At 47.2% G+C, this 23,436-nt stretch overlaps 1 protein-coding gene and 1 non-coding gene across 2 annotated transcripts in view; one reads left to right on the top strand and one right to left on the bottom strand.

Annotated features, from left to right (window-relative positions):
- FBXO16 (F-box protein 16) overlaps nt 1-23,436 on the top strand; it is a 90,999-nt gene that overhangs the window by 38,993 nt on the left and 28,570 nt on the right. The window contains exon 8 of the mRNA XM_069576701.1: nt 10,953-11,265. Within this exon, the coding sequence (XP_069432802.1) occupies nt 10,953-11,132 (180 nt within the window). The 3' untranslated portion in view covers nt 11,133-11,265. The remainder of the gene's footprint in view (nt 1-10,952; nt 11,266-23,436) is intronic.
- LOC138434810 (U6 spliceosomal RNA) lies at nt 4,793-4,899 on the bottom strand. Its single transcript, XR_011254890.1, has one exon. It is a non-coding gene; the product is annotated as a U6 spliceosomal RNA (small nuclear RNA).

Genomic DNA, 23,436 nt, shown 5'->3' with positions numbered 1-23,436 from the left:
TCAAAGGCTAAACAGAAATCCTCCCTCTGGGTTTTTGACATTCACCATCTGTCACCCTCTAGCAGGGCTTGCTTAAGTTGAAATAAGACTTCAAAAGTTGTGCTCATTTAAGCTGAAAGGGAAACCAGGGCAAAGTAAACAAGGATGGAACACCATTAAGCGATGAGTAGGTGAAGTGTGCGACTGTATGGATCTACTTGTGTGTGTTATTTGCTCAGTCGTATCTGACTCTTTGCGACCCCATGGACTGTAGCCCGCCAGGCTTCTCTGTCCATGGAATTCTCCAGGCAAGAATACTGGAGTGGGTTGCCATTTCCTCCTCCAGGGGATCTTCCCAACTCAGGGATCGAACCTGGGTCTCCTGCATTGCAGGTGGGTTCTTTAAAACCTGAGCCACCAGGGAAGCATACTTGTGTGGTTTCTGTAAATATGCTAATTAGAATCACTATTTCTGCTTAATTATGAGAGGGAGCATTAAGACATAATTAAACCCTCCAAAAGTGAGCTGGGATGTTGGACTCCACATTGGTGTCTGTGATGTGCGTGCATGCTCAGGCTTGTCTGACTCTTTGCGACCCCATGGACGGTAGCCTGCCAGGCTCCTCCTCTCCATGGAATTTTCCAGGCAAGAATACTGCAGTGGGTTGCCATTTCCCTCTCCAGGAGATCTTTCAGACCCAGGGATCGAACCCGAGTCTCCTGTATCTCCTGCCTTGGCAGGCAGAGCCTGTACCACTCTGACCCTGGGGAGCCTTGTGGCTGTTAGGCCGCAGGCTGCAGGTGGCTAAGGCCCCCTCCCTGCGCCACTTTGCCCCACCGTCCACCACACCCCTCCCTCGGAGGAAAGGAGCAACCTCCTGCATGAGGCAAGGTGATTGTGAAAATGAAATACTAGCTGTGGGGCCTGAGATGAGAGGAACTGGGTTCTGAGGAAATTCATTTAGGGGGCACAAAGAAAGTAAGGAGTAAATCAAATCTGACAATCAAATGGATAATGAAGGACCAACTGTACAGCACAGGGAAGTCTGCTTAATGTTATGCGGCAGCCTGGAGGTTTGGGGGAGAATGGACACATGAATACTTATGTCTGAGTCCCTTTGCTGTCCACCTGAAGCCATCACAACATTGTTAATCGGCTGTACTCCTGGGTAAAATAGAAAGCTGAAAACGAAACAGAAATGACAAGTGCAGCTGTGGAGAGAGTGTGGTAGACACAGCCCGGGTGGGATTAAAGTAGAGAACATCACAGATTCATTAGATAGAAAGTTCTTGCATCGTTTAGACAGGTTTGTCTAGGAAGATTCAGGAGGAACTAGAGACACAGGGGAGCAGGAAGAACTTAGGGGAGCGCCTTACAAAGCCAGAATGAGAAGGACAGATCACCAACGCCCAGGGAGGACCTGAGGCCTGAGCGCTGGCATGCACCCTGCCCCTCAAAGTGGGAAGGGCGTGTGGCGCTAGAGAGGTTCAAGCTTTGTGAGGTGGGGCGGTTAGAAGAAAAACAGCACGGGTGTGAAGGACAAAGAACATTCCTCTGAATATCCCCAAACTTTTTGGCACCAGGGACCACTTTCATGAAAGAGAATTTTTTCCATGAATTGGGGAAGAGGGGATGGTTTCAGGATGATTCAAGTGCATTACATTTATTGTTCACTTTATTGCTATTATTAATATATCAGCTGCACCTCAGATCATCAGGCATTAGACCCCGGAGGCTGGGGACCCCTCTCTCGGCTCTCACTCCAGGGCATGGCTATCAGGTCACTGAGGCATCTTCACTGTTTGCCTGTCATTACTTAGAATGAGTCATTAGAGTTCTCCCTCCAAACAGAAACATTCTCAAGGAAACAGTTTCAAATCTGTGTATATTGCTGTGAGTCGGTGATGTTTTCCACTATTATTAGGTTTGAGTTTCAAGGGTACCTGATTCCCCTTTGAATTCCAGCACTGCCTCACTATAGCTGCTTCACTGAACCACCTTTTGGTGGGAATCATTGATAGAAGCTAGCCTTCCCATGTGGCTCAGTGGTTAAGGATCCACCTGCCAATACTGGAGACACGGCAGGTTTGATCCCTGGGTCGGGAAGATTCCCCTGGGAGAGGAAACAACAATCCACTCCAATATTCTTGTCTGGGAAAATCCTATGGACAGAGGAGCCTCGCAGGCTACAGTCTGTGGGGTCCCAAAGAGTTGGACATGACTGAGCGAATCTCTGTCTATTCGATCACTAATGCTTTATCATTTTGAAGGTGATTTATTATCAAAGTATGTTCATTACCATTAGTTTTTTGTTGTGGTGGTTGTTTGCTTGTTTTGCTTTTTGGCCACACCATGTGGCATATGGGATCTTAGTTCCCTGACCAGGGATTGAACCTGTGACCCCTTGCATTGAAGGTCCAGAATCTTAACCACTGGACCATTAAGGAAGTCCCATCATTAGTTATAATAAAATCCCAGACAGAACAAATCCATGAAAAAATATAAGCACCACGGGACAGCCAGGTGCCATCTTAAACTTCAGAGATTTTCCCATCTTGAGTAAAGACATTAAAAAAAATACTTTAAAAAAATCTTAACAGCTGGCCCCACGATTCCTTTTTGGGAAGAAGAAGGAGGGAGCTGTCTCCTTGGGGGAAAGCCACTAAGGAGCAAATGCTACAAGCACCTGGACTCCAGGGGAGGGACAACCTGCCCGGCTAGAGATTAGAGGGGAGGTGGGGCAGAGGGCGGAGAGGAAAGAAATAAGACCAGGAAAGAAAAGCCAGCCGGTTGGAGGGAAGCTAAGCCCAGGCAGGGGAAAATGACAGTGTTAGATGGTAACCCAGCCATTCCCAATCAAATTTGTTCCCTATTACTGGGATGTAAAGCCTGCCTTCCATATCTTTAGGAAATTATACTCAGTTTACACATGGAAGCAAGATCTCAGTAGTCTAGAAACCAAGAAAGCCCCTCGGGACTATTTACAAAAACCAAGGTGGAGAGGGCGGGACTTCCCTGGCAGTCCAGTGGTTAAGACTTCACGCTTCCAGGGGGTGAGGGTTTGATCCTTGGTAAGAGAACTAAGATCCCACACACTGAGCTTGGCCAAGGAGGGAGAAAAAAAATGCTATCCTTAAAACTAAAACCAAGGGGGATGGCTTTGGGCTCCCCAGGGCTGGAATTGGGACCCAGCTGAGCTGACATCTTGTTTTCTGTCTGTTTTTTGTTTTTCCTTTTTCCTACCAAGTTAAGTATAAAAACAAATACCTTTTTGTCTCATGCTGAACTTTTTTTCTTGAAGGTTAGAAGTCCTCACTTTCCAGGTTTTGATTTAGCCAAGGATTTCAAAAAGCTTTCTGTTCAGTGTTCAGCTAAATACAAGTAACAAAAGCTTCTAATTGCCTGCTTACTCTAATTGCTTTAGATAAGACCTTATCTTGCCTGGTGCTCCTCCCCTTAACTCCAGCCTCTGTGGTTACCGTCTTGACCTCCTTCCAGGATAACTTGATTCTTAATGTCCTGATTGTTTTTTAATAGTCTTTAAGCTTTCTCACTATTTTTTTCCCCCATCTGGATTAAGAGAGGAGGAGAAAGGAGTATTCTCTAAAGCGATTCATGGTTCACATTTAAGAAAGAACAATGGTTTAAGCATTGGGAAACCCCAGGTTCTGGCCTTAGCTCTGCTGTTGACTAGCAGACCCTCAAGCTATTTCTAAAATAAGTTAGAATTGCATCTTTTTTTTTTTTTTTTAATAACTGAGGTTTCTTTTAAATATTTATCTCATTTATTATTTATTTCACTGCACCGGATCTTAGTTTCGGCACATAGAATCTTCAGTCTTCCCTGTGGCATGCGGGATCTAGTTCCCTGACCAGGGATCGAACCCACACCCACTGCATTGGGGCACAGAGTCTTAGCCACTGGACCACCAGGGAAGCCCCTGAAATACCTCTTTAATGTCTCTTCCAGGCTAAAGTCTGCATCTCTGGACGCTCATAGTTTCCCACCACATTTACTCTCTGCTTTCCCCTAATACCAAAAAGAACCCAGTGTATTCATGAATCCTAATTCTAAATCATTAAAAACTGGTTTCTGTCTCCTTTTTTTTCCCTTTGAACTTTAGAAAACCTGATTAATTAAAACAGAAGAATTTATAAAACATAGTTTATACAGTGGTTTTCTTGCAAGCAGTCTTCAATAGACTTCTTTCAAATTCTGACAGATACCCTAGGTGTTTGGTTTGGATGTGCAGAGCTAAAAATATCTATAGGAGAGATTTTTACTTACGTAGTCCAATCCGTGAAATTCCTGAGAATTCCATCTGGAAGAAAGAATAAGAAAGAATATGGGGGACTTCCCTGGTGGTCCAGTGGCTAAGACACTCTTCTCCCAATGTAGGGGGCCTGGGTTTGATCCCTGGTCAGGGAACTAGATTCCACATGCCACAGTGAAGACCTGAAGCAGCCAAATAAATAAATAAAATTTAGGAGCAAAACAACAATGTATTTTTTTTTAATGGAATATGGGCTTTGCAGTCTGAGAGACCTGGTCTTTTTTTGTTTTTTTTTCATGGTAGCAAGCAAACAGGATTTATTTCAGAGAGAAAGTATAAAACTCTCAGCATAGACGCTGAGAGGGGGTGACGTGCCCCAGACCGGGGCTTTTTTACTAAGCACTGCAACTTTAGGTAAGTTACTTAACCTCTCTGAGCCCCAATTTAAAAAAATTTTCCCTGTTTTATTCATACTTGTGAAACTTTATTTTTTAATTGGAGGAAAATCGCTTTACAGTGTTGTGAAGGTTTCTGGTATAAAAATGTGAAATGCTTTACCAGTTTGCATGTCATCCTTGAGCAGGGGCCATGCTAATCTTCTTTGTATCACTCCAATTGAGGTATATGTGCTGTCGAAGTGAGCACTGAGCCTCAATTTCTTCATCTATAAAATGGGAATAATGATACCTCCCTTGCAGGACTGTTGTGAGGATCACATGCCAGGTATATATTAAGTACTCAATACATGTTCACGTCCTCCTCCATTAAACACCATCTTATTTTTCATTTTGCTGACCAAGAGCACACACTTGGGCCTGAAACAGCCTAGGTTCAACGCCTGATCCCACAATTTCAGCAACTCAGTGATTTGGGACAAATTGTTGACAATCTCGGAAGCACTGTTTTCTCATCTGGAAAATGGAGTTAGCAACAACAGGGCCCAGCTCCAGGAAGCATTCATGAACTAGCCACATCCATCAGAATCACATCAGATCACCATGGAGACAGCAGGGATGCTGAGAGAGTGCTGATGCTGAGTGGCTGCTGAGTTGCTGACAAGGGGTCAGCCAGGTGGCCAGTATGAGGCTCCAACCTTCTCTTTCTCGATTCTACCTTTACTTTCCCCACTTTTCTTTTTTAAAATATTTTTAATTGATTATTTTGGGGCTGTTATTGATGGGTCTTAATTGCAGCATGTGGGAGCTTTCATTGTGGGGCGCGGGCTTCTCTCTAAATGTGGCTCCCGGGCTCAGTAGTTGTGACTTGCAAACTTAATTGCCCTGTGGCTTGTGGGATCTTAGTTCCCCCACCAGGGATCAAACCCTGGTCCCCTGCATTGGAAGGCAGATTCTTAACCACTGGACCACCAGGGACAGCCCTCCCCCACTTTTCTTTGTCTTTCTCCTTTGTCTTCTCTCTCGCAGTTTCTGCTGTGTGAAAAATGGTTGCATCCAGAGCGGTATGACGTGTAACCCATATATTTTCTTTCCCTGCATGGCCTCCATACATCTTGTGTCTGTGCAGGACTCCTCAGTGCTGGGTTTTTGATTCCACGCCCCCAGGCAGAATACTGTGTGTTGAACTCTGTGCCATGGACTTGGTGCTGTGCGCCTTCCTCTGCCTCTGATACCTCCAAGATGAAAATTGCTAAGAATCCTGGGGGCAAAATTAATTCTCAGGGAGGACCACGACTTAGCATCTTTGCATTTCTCCTTTGCCTCTGAAAGAGCGTAGTCTGCTTGTTCTGTCTTGTGGCCTCTTGTTTGATCATGCTATGCATAATAAATTAACGTGGCATTTCCAACAGGAGGAATTCTACTCGCTTCTTTCCCTGAATATTTAGACTGGGGCCAAATGGCTTCTTGTTTTTACTTATGAGTTAAACAAAAGGGACTTCCCTGGTGGTGCTGTGGTTAAGACTATGCCTTCCAATGCAGGGCTGCAGGTTCAATCCCTGATGGGGGGACCAAGATCCCACATGCCTCACTGCTCAAAACCCAAAACAAAAAAACAGAAGCAATATTGTAACAAATTCAATAAACAACTTTAAAAATGGTCCACATCAAAAAAAATCTTTAAAAAATATATATGTGTGTGTATGCAGTCTATATGTACGTGCGTGTGTATAACCCTTTGTATTAAATAGTTTGGCTTTTTACAGCAAACTACATTAGAAGCCAATTTTTTCAGACATGGATATTTTGAAATGTAAATTCGTAGTCCCTACTAACAAACAACCGTAGGAATTTTATGTCCTGTGCACATTTGGCGGCACATCCTGACTTTATGTCACTTACTTGGGAGGCTGAATGGTGGCATCATATAATCTTGGACTTAGATTTCAAAACCCTGGCTAGAATTTTCTGCTTAGCCTTTCCCCCCACAACTGACGGTTTTACCCCAGAGCTAAAGACAAATGAAGAACAAAAACAGACCTGTTGCTGTGTTGATTATTTCTCGCTCACCTCTATTTCTCTATTTAAAAAAAAATTTTAAGGTATAGATTTTTTAATGTGGACCAATTTTTTTTTTTTAATGGCCACATCATACAGCATGCAGGATCTTTGGTTGGGGCATGCAAACTCTTAGTTGTGGCATGCGGGATCTAGTTCCCTGACCAGGGATGGAACCCCAGCCCCTTTGCATTGGGAGCTCGGACTCTTAGCCACTGGACCACCAGGGGAATCATAGACCCAATCTTGACTGCTTTCCTTCCATTCCTGCAGTCCTTTCTTCCCTTAAGATCATTAATTACTGAGACCTGTTTAAGGGCAAGCATTGGGGCCAGGCTTAGATCACAAAATGTCTTGGACCAAAATGGGTCCTCTTATGTCAAAGAGCTCATGCCTGATTCTCTTTCTCCAGGGACCCCCTCCCCTATCTGCTTACAACACCCAATGTTGACATAAAAGAAATTTCAAGTTAGTTCGACCAGATCATCAGATGCTCTGGACCAAACTCAAGACTGTCAGATTTGTACCTTTTGTTTATTTCCTCAGGCTTCCCAGGTGGCTCAAGTGGTAAAAATCCACCTACCAACGCAGGAGATGCAGGCGGGAGATACAGATTTGATCCCTGGGTCGGGAAAATCCCCTGGAGGAGGAAATGACAACCCACTCCAGTATTCTTGTCTGGACAGTTCCGTGGACAGAGGAGCCTGGCGGGCTACAGCCCACGGGGTTGCAAAGAGTCAGACACAACTTAGCCACTGGACGCACACACACATAGAATTCCCCATACTTTGTCTTTCCTCCTTATATTTTCTCTTTCCTCTTGCCATGATGGGCGTTAAAGTCTTAAAATGAAGAGGGTCTGCAAACTTGTTTCCAGGGACAGCCAGGAAGGGTGGTGGATGACCAGCCCACTCCAGATGGCTGTTCTCTTGCTCTCTGTCCATCCCCTGCCCGCCCAGTGCCTGCTTCACTTACACTGACTCTGGCCTTCCTACATACTTGCCTTGGGCCCCAGCTAGTGATCTTATCAAAGGGGTGGTGAGGGGTGTGCCCTTCTGTTGGTTTCCCTGGTAATCGATGAACCCATCTGACATCGACTCCCCTGTGACTGGCAGTCTCCCCCTCCACCAGGAGCAAAGCCTGCTGCCACGTCCTGAAGGTGCTGCTGCACAGGGTGGGGGGTCACTCTAGGACTTTGCTTCAGACACAGAAGCTCCCCATCTGTCAAACCACTGATGTCTCTGTTGCCTGATGCATCTGTGCATGCCAAGTCACTTCAGTCACGTCTGACTCTTTGCAACCTTATGAGCTGTAGCCCGGCAGGCTCCTCTGCGCATGGGATTCTCCGGTCAAGAACACTGGAGTGGGTTGCCATTCCCTTCTCCAGGGGATCTTCCTGGCCCAGGGATCGAACCCCCATCTCCTGTGTCTCCTGCGTTGCTAGTGGATTCTTCACTGCTGAGCAGCCGGGGAAGCCCTCTGTTGCCCAGTCCAGGCTTTCTTCAGTCTTGAAGCTGGGCAAATGCAGGCTTTGTAAGCCTCTGAGGTGCAGTCCAACAGGTGGACATAAAGAGACCAGCTTCCAGAGCCCCTCAGGAAGTGATGAGAAATGACAGTTTGGGTAGGTGATGACAATTACCAAGAGGAGACGTGGTGGGGCGGGGGAGTCCCTGGGACCTGCCAGGGTGGAAAAGAAGAGCTTGAGAGGAGCCTGCCTGGGCCTGTGGATTTCCCCCGGGGGGACTTAGGAGAAAGCGTTCCTCAAATACAGTGATAAATATACTTTGCACTGTAATAGGATTCCATTTGAAACTGTTACAGCCGAGGTGTTACGAGCCCATTCTTGTGTCACAGAAAGCTAGGCTGTTCCTCCGTTTGGAAGGTATTATTCTGTTTTCCTTGTTCCTAAAATAGCACAGAGGAAGGCTTCTGTTTGTTCTCTTACCTTGTGCTAATCTTAGAGCAACATGAAAATGCTGACTGTATGCAGATCTTGAGACAACACCGAAAACTTCTAACACGGGAAGACAATTAATTCCCACGCCTTCCCCCTTTCCTCTTGGATTCCAACGACTGGCTGTGTTTAACCCCAATTTTGGCTACTCTTTCCTAGAAAAGTCACAGCTAACAGGCATGGGTCTACTAAAGGCAGGAGCGTAGATTCAGGAGGGTGTGGGATTCCAGCTTGATTCTCCAGGGGCTGACGTCTCATCAGAGAACTAGTCCTGAAGAGCACGTGGTCAGTGCTGAGTTTGGGGGTCTGGATGATAATGGCTTCAGGAATGCAGCTGAGACATAAATCCCTGAGGCCTGAAACACTCAAGCTTCTTGGAGAAGGTGGGCCTCCAAGGATAGATGTAGAGAAGGAGTAAAGAGAGCAGGTGAGTAAGTCAGAAAGAGAAAAACAAATATTATATATTAACGCGTGTATGATATGCGTTATGGCAGGCTACAGTCCATGGGGTCTGTATGACCAAAGTCACGACCGAAGCGACTCAGCAGGCACGCACCACACATATATACAGAATCTAGGAAAACAGTACTGATGAACCTATGGAGATGCAGATGTAGGGAGTGGACTTGTGGACATGGCTAGGACAAACTGAGAAAGTAGCGCTGATGTATATACACTCACTCTCAAAGTCACTCAGTCGTGTCCGACTCTTTGAGACCCCATGGACTGCAGACTGCCAGGCTCCTCTGTCCATGGGATTTCCCAGGCAAAAATACTGGAGTGGGTTGCCATTCCCTTCTCCAGGAGATCTTCCCAACCCAGGGATCAAACCTGAGTCTCCTGCATTACAGGCAGATTCTTTACCATTTGAACCACCAAGGAAGCCCCATGTATGTTCATAACTTGTGGTAGGCTGCTATTTAGCACAAGGAACCCAACCTGGAGCTCTGTGATGATCTAGAAGGGTGGGATGAGGGGGCAGGGAGGCTCAAGAGGGTAGGGAGATATATATATGTGTGTGTATGTGTGTGTGTGTGTGTATCTCATTATGACTGATTAACACTGATGTATGGCAGAGACCACCACAACATTGTAAGGCAATTATCCTCCAATTAAAAAATATATAGAGAGAGACGGCAGGTGGAGGGTGCAGGCGAGACCAGCCTGTGTGGGGCATCTCTGTAGAGGAAGAGGGACACAGTTCACTGAAGACAGCAGTCATGGCTGCAGCAATTTCTGATTCAGTGAAAGCCTAAAGTAGGATTTCCCCCAGATTACTGGAAACCCTGTGTGTTGCAAACATATCCATCAGAGCATTAGAGGGAGGTAACGGATGACCTGACTCCTGGGACCTGCCAGCTGAATATGGAGGCGGGAGGGGGACCGTGTTCGGAGAGGCTCAGCCTCTGTACATCTGCTTGCTCTCCTGTGTTGCTCTGCCCAGTTGGGGCTGAGATAAGGGTGCATGTGCCCCCTCCTGCTCCCTGTAAACTCAGCTCATATTATGTCTTTCTCTCGCTCTCTCCCTTCCCCTGCCTTTTCTGCTCGCGGCCAGATGTTGAGAAGTCCCTCTTCACCGTGAGTTTTGGATGGAATGTCCGCCTGTGACATCAGTCTTTTGTGCGCATGCCCAGATTAGCAGGGAGGGTAAACGATGGGAACTCTATCAATACCCGCCTGGTCTCAGGATCACGAGTCTCCAGACCCAGCTCTAACACCTTTTAGCTCCTCGAACGCTGGCATTTCAACTACCTGCTCTTAGGTTTCATTTATTTGTAAAATGGAGACGTTAATACCTCCCTATCTACCTCACACAGTTTCCTTGAGGCTCAAATGAAATGTGGCTGTGAAAGTGCTTTGGAGACAAAGAAATGTATTTCTTAGGAGTAACTCAGTACGTGAGGGGTTGCATGAGGGGGAAGCTGGTGAAACCGGCACGTCTCAATAAATCCCTTCCCGTCCTATGATTTTATAAAATTGTTTTATACTGCTTTGTCATTGTTTAGAACTAGGTTGTGTCCGACCCTTTTGCAACACTGTGGACTGTAGCCCACCCGGCTCTCTCTGTCCATGGAATTCTCCAAGCAAGAACACTGGAGTGGGTTGCCATTCCTTTCTCCCGGGGATCTTCCCAACCCAGAAATTAAACCCACATCTCCTCCTTGGCAGGTGGATGCTTTACCACTGAGCCGCTAGGGAAGCCCTTTATATTCCTTAAATAAGTTGAATTAGATAGCTTTTTTTGCTGTTCTAACAACTCTCACTCTAGCGGTATCTTTTTTCCTCCCCAGAGTTCCTTAAATGCAGAACCCAGGGCCTCCCTACACGTTCCAGCTCACCTTGCTTGGCTTCCTCACCAGCCACTGGGCCTCCCAGCCACTGAAGCAGCAACAAAAACTCTCACACAGCATCTCCAGAGGCTCTCTGGACTTCAGTCATCACCCCAGGCCTTCCAGCAGCAGCTGATGTGAAAAAATGTGAAAAGACTTTTCCAAAAACGACAAGATGCTCTACACAGAGACTTGGCTGTCACTTGGATCCTCGCTTAGAAATGGCTTAGGAACCTTATTGGGGAAAGCGAGTCCTGCAGTATTTCAGGAACAGGTATTTACCGCACAAACGTTGACATATTTATAAACTTGGGAATGTGATGATAGATACCGTGGAGTGGATAAAGGGATATATGATAGTGTCCTTGGTGAGGTTGGCTGTGTGAGGCCAGGTCCGAGAAGGATATAACCAGCACATCCCCAAGGCTCCACAAGCGGTTTAGAGATGGGATGATTGACCGTGGTATCATAGTTTGCTGGGGCTGCTGCAACAAAGTCTTAGTCCATTTAGGCTGCTTTTTAACAAAAGTACCACTGATACTTCCTGACTTCCCTGATGGCTCAGAGGTAAAGAAACAGCATGCAATGCAGGAGACTTGGGTTTGATCCCTGGGTGGGGAAGATGCCCTGGAGAAGGAAATGACAACCCACTCCAGTATTCTTGCCTGGAGAATCCCATGGACAGAGGAGCCTGGTGGGCTATAGCCCACAGGGTCACAAAGAGTTGGACACGACTGAGTGACTAAACCACCACCACCATTGATGAGTGGCTCAAAACCAACAGACATTTATTTTCTGGAGGCTGAGAAGTCCAAGATTAAGATGCGGGCAGGGTTGGTTTCTTCTGAGGCCTCTCTCCTTGGCTTGCAGATGGCTGCCTTCCCCACAGACTGTCTTCTTTCTCTGCATGTCGGTGTCCTAAGCTTCTCTTACTTTGTCGGACTCTTTGCTACCCCTTGGACTGTAGCCCGCCAGCCTCCTCTGTCCATGGGATTCTCCAGACAAGAATTCAGGAGTGGGTTGCCATGCCCTCCTTCAAGGTGATCTTCCGGACACAGGGATCGAACCCACGTCTCTTACGTCTCCTGCATTGGTAGGCGGGTTCTTTACCACTAGTGCCACCTGGGCCTCTTATTACAAGGACACAAGTCAGGTTGGATTAAGATCCACCTGTATGACTTTGTTTAATTTTAATTACCTTTTTGAAGATACTCTCCTAAGACAGTCACATTCTGAGGTCTTGGGGGTTAGAACCTCAACATAGGAATGGGAGACAGGAGTTACAACTCAACCCTTAACTCACACTGTGGGCAAGGTAAAGAGAATCAAGACGAAATGGAGAAGCCACTGGAAACCATTAACGGCAGAAGCCTCTATCATCCTTGGGCCTGGAGAAACAAAAGAGAAAGGGCGTGTTATTCCTAGAACCCATCCAGAGCGGTGGTCACAGGAGAAGGGCCGCCCAGCGTGGGTGCTGTATGACAGAGGAAGGCACCCATGGCGGAGACCAGGCTCTGGCAGGGAGGGAGGGAGAAGACCCACCCTTCTGTCCTCATCCTTCACACTCCTCCCTTCACACTCTGATAGTGCTTCCTTTTGGTCAAGAGCCGAGAAAAAGGCGCTGAGAACAGCGAAGACTGGGGGCTGCAGCTTGTAGGTGTCAGGCTTTGAGGCAGGGAACGGGCTGCCAAGTGTGGCCAGGGGTGGGAGGGGAGCAGTGGAATTTGAGTGGGACGATGAAGAATCACCAGCTCAGTGGAGAAAACGACATTTCCAAAGGAGGAATTAATTATGCATACTCAGGTAACATAAATGGGCTTTAAAGTGTCATCGGAAAACAGAAAATGCTACTTAGCTGCAAAAAATATTAGTCATACATTTGAAACTGAATCACATATTTATGCAGCCATTTCCAGTCCCAGAAGTTACTATTCTAAGATACTTGTTCGCAGAAGTAAAGCAGAATGAGAGAAAAACAAGTTTGTCAATCTTGTCATGTGGAACACTTATGTTCTTAAAATGGGATGGGAAGTATTACTGGAACTGTTTTGGAATAGAAAGCAGATCTCTGCCTCAAGAGGGTGCCTGTGTGACCGCACCCATCAATGGTCACAGCATGGTTATATGAACTGGGTATGTCCTCTGTGTTATCGCGCTGGGGCTGGGCTGCCGTAACAAAATACCATAGGCTGGTGGCTTCGACAACAGAAATTTGTTTTCTCACCACTCTGGAGGCTGGAAGCCTGAGACCCAGTGTTGACAGGGTGGATGTCTGCTGAGAGCTCCCTTTGGGTTGCCTTTTCAGAGTGTGCTCACATGGTCTTTCCTGGGTGACTTTGCAGGGCGAAAAAGCGAGGGGATGGAGGGAGGGGGAGAGAGAGTGATCTCTTGGTGTCTCTTCTTTTTTTCCCTAAGTTCAAATCATCCTGATTTTATGATCACAGAAATACTACAAATGTCCACAATTGGTGAACACCATTATAACAAATACAGATAGAGGGATGGATAGAGGGATGGATAGAGGGCTACATAGATAGAGTGACTAACAGGAATAGGCTCAATCTGCACATGCTGTTTTTAAAGTATAGTGTTGAATTTAGTGTTACTTGAATTTTTAAAAAAACTTATTTGACCACACCAGGGCTTTGTTGCGGCATGTGAGATCTTTAGTTGCAGCATGTAGGATCTAGTTTGCTGACCCTGGATCAAACCCAGGCCCCCTGCACTGGGACACAGGCTTGATCCCTGGGTCAGGAAGATCCCCTGGAGGAGGAAATGGCAACCCACTCCATTATTCTTGCCTGGAAAATCCCATGGACAGAGGAGCCTGGGAGGCTGCAGTCCATGGGGTCACAGAGAGTTGGAGATGACTGAGCGACTTAACACACTCTCATGCATTTCCTTAAAAGCCCCACGTCCAAATACAGCCCCTCTGGGGGTTAAGACTTCAACATATGAGTTTTGGAGGGGACCCAAACATTCAGTCCATAACATCCCGCATAGTGATATGAAATAGATGACATTTGATACCTTGATACTGATAGTCATTAAATCAAGAAAACTCCATTGCACACCTACTGTGCGCCAGAATCTCCACTAGGCTCTGAGATTATAGGTAGAAGGGAAAAAAAAAGCCTCATTGTTTAATGAGTTTATAACTTGAAGAGAGACAGAGTGGCTCTTAGAACACAGTGGTCGCTGCCAAGAGAACTTGAGCATTTGTGCTAAGTCACTCCGTCATGTTCAGCTCTTTGAGACCACATGGACTGTAGCCCACTAGGCTCCTCTATCCATGGGATTCTCCAGGCTAGAATGCTGGAGTGGGTTGCCATTTCCTCTTCCAGACCCAGGGATCGAACCCACGTCTCTTGGGTCTCCTGAATTGGCAGCGGTTCTTTACTGCTAGCACCCCTGTTGTTCAGATGGTAAAGATTTCACCTACAATGCAGGAGGCCTGGATTCTATCCCCAGGTCAGGAAGATCTCCTGGAGGAGGGCATGGGTACCCACTCCAGTATTCTTGCCTGGGAATTCCATGCACAGTAGAGCCTGGCGGGCTACGGTCCATGAGGTCGCAAAACAGTCAGGACACGACTGAGCGACTAACACTTTCACTTTCCGTTCAGTGCCTCCTGGGAAGCCCCAGAGTGCCTAGATACAACGAATAAACCACTCCCTGGGGGCTGCAGAAGTGATGTGCAAGCAGAAACAGAGGTGAGGAGCTGGATAGTAAACACGGGGTGGGACAGACAAGGGGGAGCATTCAGGACTGAGGAAGACGATACACAGAACTAGGGTGACCGGGATCCTGGTTTGCCCGGGGCTGTCCTGGTTTTAGCACTAAAAATCCCACATCCAGGAAAGCTCGGTGTCGCTGAGCCTTATATGCACAGAGCTGGTGCACAGAGGAGGAGGGTTGCAGCAGGGTTGATGCGAAAAAAGCTGGAAAGTAGGCAGGAGCCCAAACAGGAACTGAGCCATGCTCAGGAGGTAAGGCTTTCTTTTGGAGCTAGCTGAGTACTCATTGCTGCTGTGCTGTGCTTCCTCGATCAGTCGTGTCTGACTCTTTGGACCCCGTGGACTATACAGTCCGCGGGGATTCTCCAGGCAAGAATACTTGAGTGGGTTGCCATGCCCTCCTCCAGGGGAATCTTCCCAACCCAGGGACTGAACCCAGGTCTCCTGCATTGCAGGTGGATTCTTTACCACCCAAGCCACCAGGGAAGCCCAAGAATACTGGAGTGGGTAGCCTATCCCTTCTCCAGGGGATCTTCCCCTCCCAGGAATCCAACCAGGGTCTCCTGCATTGCAGGTGGATTCATTACCAAGTGAGCTGCCAGGGAAGCAAGTAATCCGTCAGTGATCTTAAGTAGGGGAGCAACTTGCTGAGACCAGATTTCTTTTTTTTTTCTACAGAAAATTATTGTAATATTTATTTATTTTCTATAATCTGTAGTGTGACTTTATTTTTATTTTTAAATTTTTTCAGAGTATAGCTGCTTTACAATGTTGTATTAGTTTCTGCTATATACTTTGCTGTACATATTATTGTTCAGTCGTGTCTGACTCTTTGCGACCCCATGGACTGAAGCACACCAGGCTTCCTAGTCTTTCATCACCTCCTGGAGTTTGCTGAAACTCATGTCCATTGAGTCGGTGATGCCATCCAACCATCTCATCCTCTGTCGTCCCCTTCGCCTCCTGCCTTTAATCTTTCCCAGGATCAGGGTCTTTTCCAGTGAGTCTGGCTTTTCAGGTAGCCAAAGGATTGGAGCTTCAGCATCAGTCCTTCCAATGAATATGCAGGGTTGATGTCCTTTAGGATTAACTGGTTTGGCTCTCCTTGCTGTCTTTTTTTGGATGTCCTTCCCATCTAGGTCGCCACAGGGCACTGAGCAGAGTTCCCTGTGCTCTGTAGCAGATTCTCATTAGCTATCTATTTTATATATAGTATCAATAGTGTGGGGCTTCCCAGGTGGTGCTGGTGGTAAAGAGCCTGCCTGCCCATGCAGGTGACTAAGAGACACAGGCTCAATCCCTGGTTCAGGAAGATCCCCTGAAGGAGGGCATGACAATGCACTCTCGTATTCTTGCTCGGACAGACGAGCCTGGTGGGCTACAGCTCATGGGGTCGCAAAGAGCCGGACACGACTGAAGGGGCTTAGCAGGCATGCGTGCAAATCAGTAGTGTATACGTGTCAGTCCCAGGCTCCCAACTCCTCCCATCATCCCCAGAGACTTGCATTTAGAAAGAGCTCTATCTGCTGGGTGATGAGGAAGAGAGATGATATTGAGGGCCATTCAGGAAGCTGTGATGGTTTTCCAGGGAACAGCGATGGAGAGTGAAAGTAAAACAATGGAGGGAGATGGAGAGACCCAGAGGATTTGGAATGTCTTAAGGAGGAGGACAGGGGAGCCTGGTGGGCTGCAGTCCATGGGGTTGCTAAGGGTCGGACACGACTGAGCGACTTCACTTTCACTTTTCACTCTCCTGCATTGGAGAAGGAAATGGCAACCCACTCCAGTGTTCTTGCCTGGAGAATCCCAGGGACGGGGGAGCCTGGTGGGCTGCCGTCTATAGGGTCGCACAGAGTTGGACACGACTGAAGTGATTTAGCAGCAGCAGCAGCAGCAGCAGCAGCAAGGAGGAGTAACAGGCTTTAGAAAGACACGTATGGGAGGTGAGAGAGAAGGAGCAGTCAAGGATGACTCCCAGGTTGCTGGCTTGGGCAACTGGAAAAAGTCTTGGGAAGAAATTAAGACGGTTTGAAAACACCTTCCCCACTGCACCCTGCGTGAGAATACGAAACAAAGCAGCCTTTCTTCTGCTTCCCGGACAGCTCTTGGTGACCTAAGCTCTCAGTTATTGTGCAGCTGCCCAGAGGTCTCGGGCCCATGCAGCCAGGAGACTTACGGCACGCTCAGACTGGAGAGGAGGTTTGCAGTGAGAGCGGGAAGCAGAGGGGCGTGTATGATGCTGGATACTTCCTCAGGGTCTGTGTACTCTGTCTTGTTTAAGCTTCATGAGAATCTTACCAGAGAGGGAGGTGGGGACTGTTCTTCCCATCTCAGAGCTGCTGAATGGCGGTAAAGTAACATGCCCTGGGGGGCCACGGGCACAGAGCAGCAGCGCTGAGCTTTAAGCCCAGCTGCGGGGACTTCCCTGGTGGTCCACTGGCTAAGAGTCCGCCTGCCAATGCAGGGGATGTGGGTTCGATCCTTGGTCGGGAAAGAGTCCACAGAACACAGCTACCAAGGTCCGTGCACCCTACAGCCTGTGCTTCGCAACTGGAAAACCCACCGCAGTGAGAAGCATGTGCGCCACAACTAGCTAGGAGCCCCCACTCACCACAACTGGAGAAAAGCATACGCAGTCGTGAAAACCCAGTGCAGCCAAAATACAAAAATAAAAAAAGGCTCCACCTCCCAATGCAGGAGGTGTGGCCTCGATCCCTGGTCAGGAAACTAAGATCACACATGCTACAGTGTGTGGCGCAAAATTATTAAATAAGTAAAATTTTTAAAAAGATATATTAAAAAAAATAAAAAACCCACCTGTGTCTGACTCTGAAGAACGGCTCTTTCCACCAGTGAGCTCCCTAGTTTCTACCCAGCTGGATATGTGGTCGGTGTACCGCCATGCCTTGATTGTGTCTTCATTCAGCTGTCCAGCAGGATGCAGACGAGGTAAGGACTGTCTCCTTCAGGGCCCTAAGAGGCCAGCTGAAGGCTGCTTGCCTGATGGAGCAAGGTTTGCAAGAGAGCATCTTTATCTTCTGTAACTGGTCCCCACGCTGATGAAACCTGCAAAACTCTGAAAGCCGTACTTTCTGTATAATTATCTTGGTGAGCAACAAGGCTATGGAGACTGTGTGCCCATCGACAGCCTGTTTAGGGAGGTGGGGAGGTGTGTGTTAGTCGCTAAGTCGTGTCTGACTCTTTTCGAGCCCACCAGGCTCCTCTGTCCATGGAATTCTCCAGGCAAGAATACTGGAGCGGGTTGCCATTTCCTTCTCCAGAGGATCTTCCCCACCCAGGGATCGAACCTGGGTCTCTTGCATTGCAGGCAGATTCTTTACCATCTGAGCCACCAGGGAAGCCCAGAGGGTTGGGGGAAGAAGATGAAACTCAAGAGACAGGTAGGCATGAGCAGGATACTACATGGAAGAAGGGACCGCAGGAGGAGTCTCCAGGGCCTCCCTCCCAAAGATGGGAGTGTACAGCGAGCTTGTCATGAAAGGAGTCCCGACAGGGAGGCTGCCCTCATAGGTCAGGGACCTTCTAGAACTGGAACCCTGAAAGAAACCCGAGAGCCAACCCGAGCTCCTTTGTAACCAGCCACACTTGTATTTTGATGTGACTCTTGACCTAATTCCTGCAGAGTCTTAATAGATAATCCATCCATTTTGCATAGTCTTCTATTGTTATTTCTGCATGTATTTTGTTCCTCTACCCCTTCTAGATTGGGATTTCTTTAAAAGACCCTAGTTTCACTCTGTCCAAGTTTTCACAAGTTCTTTTACCCAGTAGACACGTGGCTGGCATTTGCTGTCCTTGGAGTGAAAGGGTTGTTTCTCGGCTTCTTTAGTCACTGACACTGGCAGAGAAAGGACACAAGAGGGCGCTCCTTCCCCACTGATCTGAGTTCAGGCCTTGGAAGCTGAGACAGGACAGACATTAATAGAAACATGTTTTTAAACTAATTTGGGGGAGTTTTGAATATTTACACCGCCACACTTAGGAAAATCTTTTTTCAGCTCAAGCCTTCGATTCCATTTGAATCAAACTAATATTCATATAATTTTTGAAGAATTTATAATCTAAGGAGAAGCATCTATTTATAAAACCAACCAACCACTTTATATCCATTAGTATGGTTCTTACTGAAAGCACAAAATAGCAAGTGTTGGCAAGGATGTGGAGAAATTGGAAGCTTTCTGTGTTGCTGGGGGGAAGGTAAAATGACCACTGCTATGGAAAACAGTATGGTGGTTCCTCAAAAAAAATCAAACCTAGAATTACCGTACGATGCAAGCAATTTCACTTCTGGGTGTATTCCCAAAAGAATTGAAAGTGGCAACTCAAAGAGCCGTTTGTACACCCATGTTCATAGCAGGATTATTTGCAATAACCAAAGGGTAGAAGCGACCCGAGCATCCACTGACGGATGAATGGATAAACAAAAGGCAGGGCAGCAAACGCACAGCCACGTCCAACTCTGCGGCCCCATGGACTAGCCCGCCAGGCTCTCCCGTCCAAGAATACTGGAGTGGGTTGCCATTTCCCTCCCTGGCGGATCTTCTGGACCCAGCAACTGAATCTGAGTCCCCTGCCTTGGCAAGCAGATTCTTTACCACTGAGCCACCGGGGAAGCCTGTAACATACAGGGAACAGTATCAAGCCTTAGAAAGGAAAGCACTTCTGACACATCCTGCAATGTGGATGGCGAAGGGCAGCGTGTGGTTCCACTTATTGGAGGTCCCTAGAGTAGTCAGATTCGTAGGGACAGAAAGTAGAATGGGGGTTACCAGGGGTACCAAGCATTTATTTTACTTTTAAAACCAAGAGTGTATCTTCTAAGCTATTTGTTTATTTGGCTGTGTCGGGTCTGAGCTGCAACGTGTGTGATCTGTGTGGTGCCATGCAGGATCTTTCCATCTGGTGCACAGACTCTAGCTGCGGTGCGCGGGCTTAGTTGCTCCGCAGCATGTGGGACCTTAGTTCCCCAACCAGGGGTTGAACCTGCGTCCCTTGCATTGCAAGGCAGGTTCTTTATGGCTGAGCCACCAGGGAAGTCCCACCAAGCACTTAACAGATGCAGAATTTCGCTTTGGGAAGATGAAGAAGTTCTGGAGATGGATGATGTTGGCAGGTTGCACAGCAATATGAATCTACTTAATTCTACTAAAACATAACATTTAAAAATGGAAGGATTAATTTTAAAAAAAAAGGACGGAGAAAGATGTGTGTTTAAGCCCACTTTCACGTACAGCCTTATCTCTTGCCAAGGTGCCTTGGAGTAGTGAAGACCCTCGTGACCGTGCATCGTGCTTGTTGGTGAGGGAGAGAGCCAAAGTCTCCGAGCGTGGCCCCTGGGATGACCAGTGTCCCACCCATCTGGGCTCCTGGTTCCATCCACTTTGGTGCTGGGACCACACTATCTGAGTTTAGCGACTTTCAGGTGCCTTACATGCTTCACCCCACACGTAACCACTCGTCTTTACACCGTTATCATTGGACTCAGCCCTATTCCTCTCCTTCATTTCACTAAACACTTCCCTGCAAGTTCCCTGTGTGTCTGTCTTTTGTTCTTTAATATCTCCCTCCGCTCCTTACACCAGCAAACCGGGTCTCAGCCCTCACCTCGTGGCAATTTTACTCTCATGGTGCGTCAGTCCAGTCTGGGCTGCCAAAGCAAAATACTGTGGATCAAGGGGCTTAAAAACCACAGACGTTTATTCCTCACAGTTCTGGTGGCTGGAGTTCAAGATCAAGGTGCTGCAGATTCCGTGTCTGATCAGGCCCCGTACCTCCTTCCTGCATCCTCACCTCTGGGGTCTCCTTTATAAGGGTGCTCATTCCACTCATGGGGCTTCCCGGGTGGCTCAGCGGTAAAGTATTCGCCTGCCAGTGCAGGAAAAGCAGGAGGCTCGGGTCTGATCCCTGAGTTGGGAAGATCCCTTGTAGGAGGGCTTGGCAACCCCCTCGAGTATCCTTGCCTGGAGAATCCCGTGGACAGAGGAGCCTGGCAGGCTACAGTCCATGGGGTCCATGCCTTAACTGGTCTGTTCCTTGAATCTGCAGTGACCTCCTGTTTAGTCCTGTTTATTCTCTCGGTCTTGCCTGAGAGGTGCTCAGCTCTGTCAGCTTCACCCGATTGTGATGACGACTCCCAAATCTCTGTCCTCGAGGACAGCCACCCTCCCTCACGTCATCCCCTCTTTCCCCCGATTTCTAGGGTGTTTGTGCTTTGGGTGTTCTGCCAGCACCTCACACTCAGCCACTGAGGCTGTCTTGTTTATTTCCTGAACACGAGATGGGGCGGGAGGGGTCTTAGGCACTTCTGAAGGGTTGCTCCACTCGGCTTCATGGTTGGGTGGGGGAGGATCATTTAATTTCTCAGTTTCCTTACAGAGGAAGAGATTTACTTCCCCCAAAATCCTACTTGTGAGGAATAAGAAAAAAAGTAATCTGGGACTGCCCTGGGAGCCCATGGTTAAGACTCTGCGCTTCTAATGAAGGGGGCGCGGGTTCACTGATGAGGGAACTAGGATCCTGAGTGCTGGAACTGAGACCCAGTGCAGCCAAATAAATGAATAAATAAAATCCCACATGCTGAGCGGTATGGCCAAAATATATGTGTGTGTGTGTGTGTGTGTGTGTGTGTGTGTGTAATGTAAGGAAAAATACACAGGTGCCAATGAGTGGCAGAAGCTGAGAATTAGAGGCTTTGCCTTCTTCTGAGTGCACCATCGCACACAAGTGGAAGCTCAGGTGGTCTAGAAATGCCTGTGGCAAGAGCGGGTGAGCTGTCGGGGTGGTCTGCCCTCCCTGCTGGTGTGGAGACACAGGTTAAGTCCTAGACCTGGCATATTCTACCCCACTTTGTCTGGCAGACTCCCTTACTCATCAATTGTCAGAAAACTAAGAAGTTATATACTCTCAGAAAGGCATAGTTCTAGCCCAGTAGGACTGAAAGAACCTTATCTTAACAAATACCACCACCACCTTCAATTCCTGTTATGATGGTTCTCAACCCCAATCTACTCGAGGAATATGACGCTCCTATGACTCTGTGCTGGTGATTCTGGGAGAGTGCATAAAAATCGGGGTGCGTAATGTGATCTAGAATTTGGGAGGGCATGCACACCCCCAGTTGAGAATGATAGCTCTATTACAAGACAGTCTTGTGGAAAAGCCCAACTTTATTTATTTATTTATTTACGCCCTTGCTAAATCATTGAAACACTGAGTTTTTCATGAGCCCCCATCCGCTTGTCATCAGTGTATTTAACAAAGATACCATCCTTTTGTACTTAAAAAAGTTGTTTCTCTTTGAGACTCCATAAAGGATTCTAAAGGCGAACAGGATCCTTGCAGTTAAGGGAACTATAATGTAACAGGAAGGTTTCTTATAGAAAAGAAACAATTGGAAGGATTTCCCTGGTGGTCCAGTGGCTAAGACTCCCTGCTCCCCATGCCGGGGGCCCGAGTTAGATCCCAGGTCAGGGAAGTAGATCCCACATGCCACAACTAAAGATCCCTTTACGGGGATCCCTTTTTAAGATGCTGCATCTTAGAAAAAAAAAAAAATCCCACATGCAGCAGCTAAGACCCAGTGTAGCCAAATAGATAAATAATTTTAATTAAAAAGGTTCCCGGATATTTCTTATGTTCTTTTATGTTTGAAGAACACTGTTGTATACCATTCTGGTTTTTTCCCATGCACTTTTCATAGCAACATACAATTGTGAGTTAGAACAAGAGATTGTTATGATTTTAGGGGTTTTCACCAAGTAGAAAGTTGATTTGTTCCTTTAAGGCTGGATGGGATTTGTATGCAAGCCGTGGGCCAGGACAGAGTTCCAGGGAGATAAAATTGTTTATGCAAAAGGGGAAAAAAAAAAAGCAAATGTGAACAGAGATTAGAAAACTTTTTTGAAGTCAAGGATTCATGAAGGGGAGTCGTAGTGATAAGGTTGAATAAACTCTGAAGAAGAGGCCAAAGTATCTACTCGGAGGGCGGTGTTTTCTCTAATGTGCTATGATGAAATTTTGATATATTTCATTCCATCATCCCAAAGAGAAACAATTTTCAAGAAAGAAAAAGACCATATCTTTAACATTGTAATGATCGCAACTACCAGCCTGAGTGCCTGGGAGAAAATCAAGCTGTTGAAATAAATATGGCCTGCAATTGCCAAATCTTTTATTATTTACTTGCTGCTTGTTCGTCCAGTTTGTCATCAGTAAATGCGAGCAGATGGGCCTCAGACAGTAAAGAATCCGCCTGCCAATGCAGGAGACACCAGTTCGATCCCTGGGTCTTCTTCAGGGGGAAGACCCCCCCCTGGAGAAGGGAACGGCTACCCACTCCAGTACTCTTGCCTGGAAAATTGCAGAGGGGCCAGGCGGGCTACAGTCCATGAGGCTGCAAAGAGTCAGACATGACTGAGCGACTAACACTTCAATGCTAGAGATAAAAATTTGGATCCTTACTGTAGAAAAACAAATGGGGCAGGGGGGACTTACAAGTTGAGGGAATTCTACCCATTAAATGTTCTTTTCTCTATGAATTGGGGAAGGGTCACAAGGGCAGACCACCTTGGTTTAGCTCATGGAACATCAGACTTCCCAGAGAAAATGGATTAAGTCCCACTGTCAACTGTGGGAATTCAGGCCCGGAAAGGATAAAGGTGTGCTTTTAGGCAGATTACTTTGGTAAC

This window comes from Ovis canadensis, chromosome 2, assembly GCF_042477335.2.
Source record: "Ovis canadensis isolate MfBH-ARS-UI-01 breed Bighorn chromosome 2, ARS-UI_OviCan_v2, whole genome shotgun sequence".
Taxonomy (NCBI): Eukaryota; Metazoa; Chordata; class Mammalia; order Artiodactyla; family Bovidae; genus Ovis; species Ovis canadensis.
This window is presented reverse-complemented; position numbering and strand designations above follow the sequence as displayed.